Genomic DNA, 690 nt, shown 5'->3' on the forward strand with positions numbered 1-690 from the left:
CCGCGGGGAGGAGCGGGAGCCGCCTCCGCCCCCACCGGAGTGGATATCCTCCTTGGGGACCGCCTTCTTCACCTCCACCCGATGGCCCTGGATCGGGTGGAACTTGACCACCGCGGCCTTGTCTGCTGCGTCGTGATTCTGAAAATAAACGAAGCCGAAGCCACGCTTCTTGCCGGACTGCTTGTCCGCAATAATCTCAGCCTTTTCTACCGTGCCAAACTGCGAGAAGTGCTCGATCAGGTCGCCCTCGGCCACGTCTCCCTTAAGGCCCCCGACAAAGAGCTTCTTAACCTTGGCGTGGGCACCGGGCCGCGCCGAATCCTCCCGGGACACCGCCCGCTTCAGCTCCACCGTGTTGCCGTCCACTGCATGGGGCGAGGCGGCCATGGCGGCATCGGCCTCCTCCACATTGGAGTAGGTCACGAAGCCGAAGCAACGGGAGCGCTTGGTCTGGGGGTTCACCACCACCACGCAGTCCGTCAGAGTCCCAAAAGCCTCGAAGTGGCCCCGCAGGCCCGACTCACTCGTCTGCACATTGAGGCCGCCGAGGAACACCTTACACAACTGGGAATTCTCCATCTCCACGGCACGGGCCTTCCCCCCGCCCTGTGAGCTCCGCTGTTTCGCCGTCGCCCTTATCGTAGACCGGGCCCTCTTCACAGCTTGGGCCCAGCCGTTGCTGGCGACCAC

The 690-nt window shown here is 64.1% G+C and overlaps 1 protein-coding gene across 1 annotated transcript in view; it reads right to left on the reverse strand.

Moving 5' to 3' along the window:
* Positions 1-684, reverse strand: part of HNRNPA0 (heterogeneous nuclear ribonucleoprotein A0) — a 9176-nt gene extending 8492 nt beyond the window's left edge. Inside the window, exon 1 of the mRNA XM_014592246.1 lies at positions 5-684. Coding sequence (XP_014447732.1) covers positions 5-579 — 575 coding nt within the window. The 5' untranslated portion in view covers positions 580-684. The remainder of the gene's footprint in view (positions 1-4) is intronic.
* Positions 685-690: the final 6 nt, after the last annotated feature.

The sequence above is a fragment of the Tupaia chinensis genome, unplaced genomic scaffold (genome assembly GCF_000334495.1).
Source record: "Tupaia chinensis unplaced genomic scaffold, TupChi_1.0 Scaffold000672_1, whole genome shotgun sequence".
Lineage (NCBI taxonomy): Eukaryota > Metazoa > Chordata > Mammalia > Scandentia > Tupaiidae > Tupaia > Tupaia belangeri.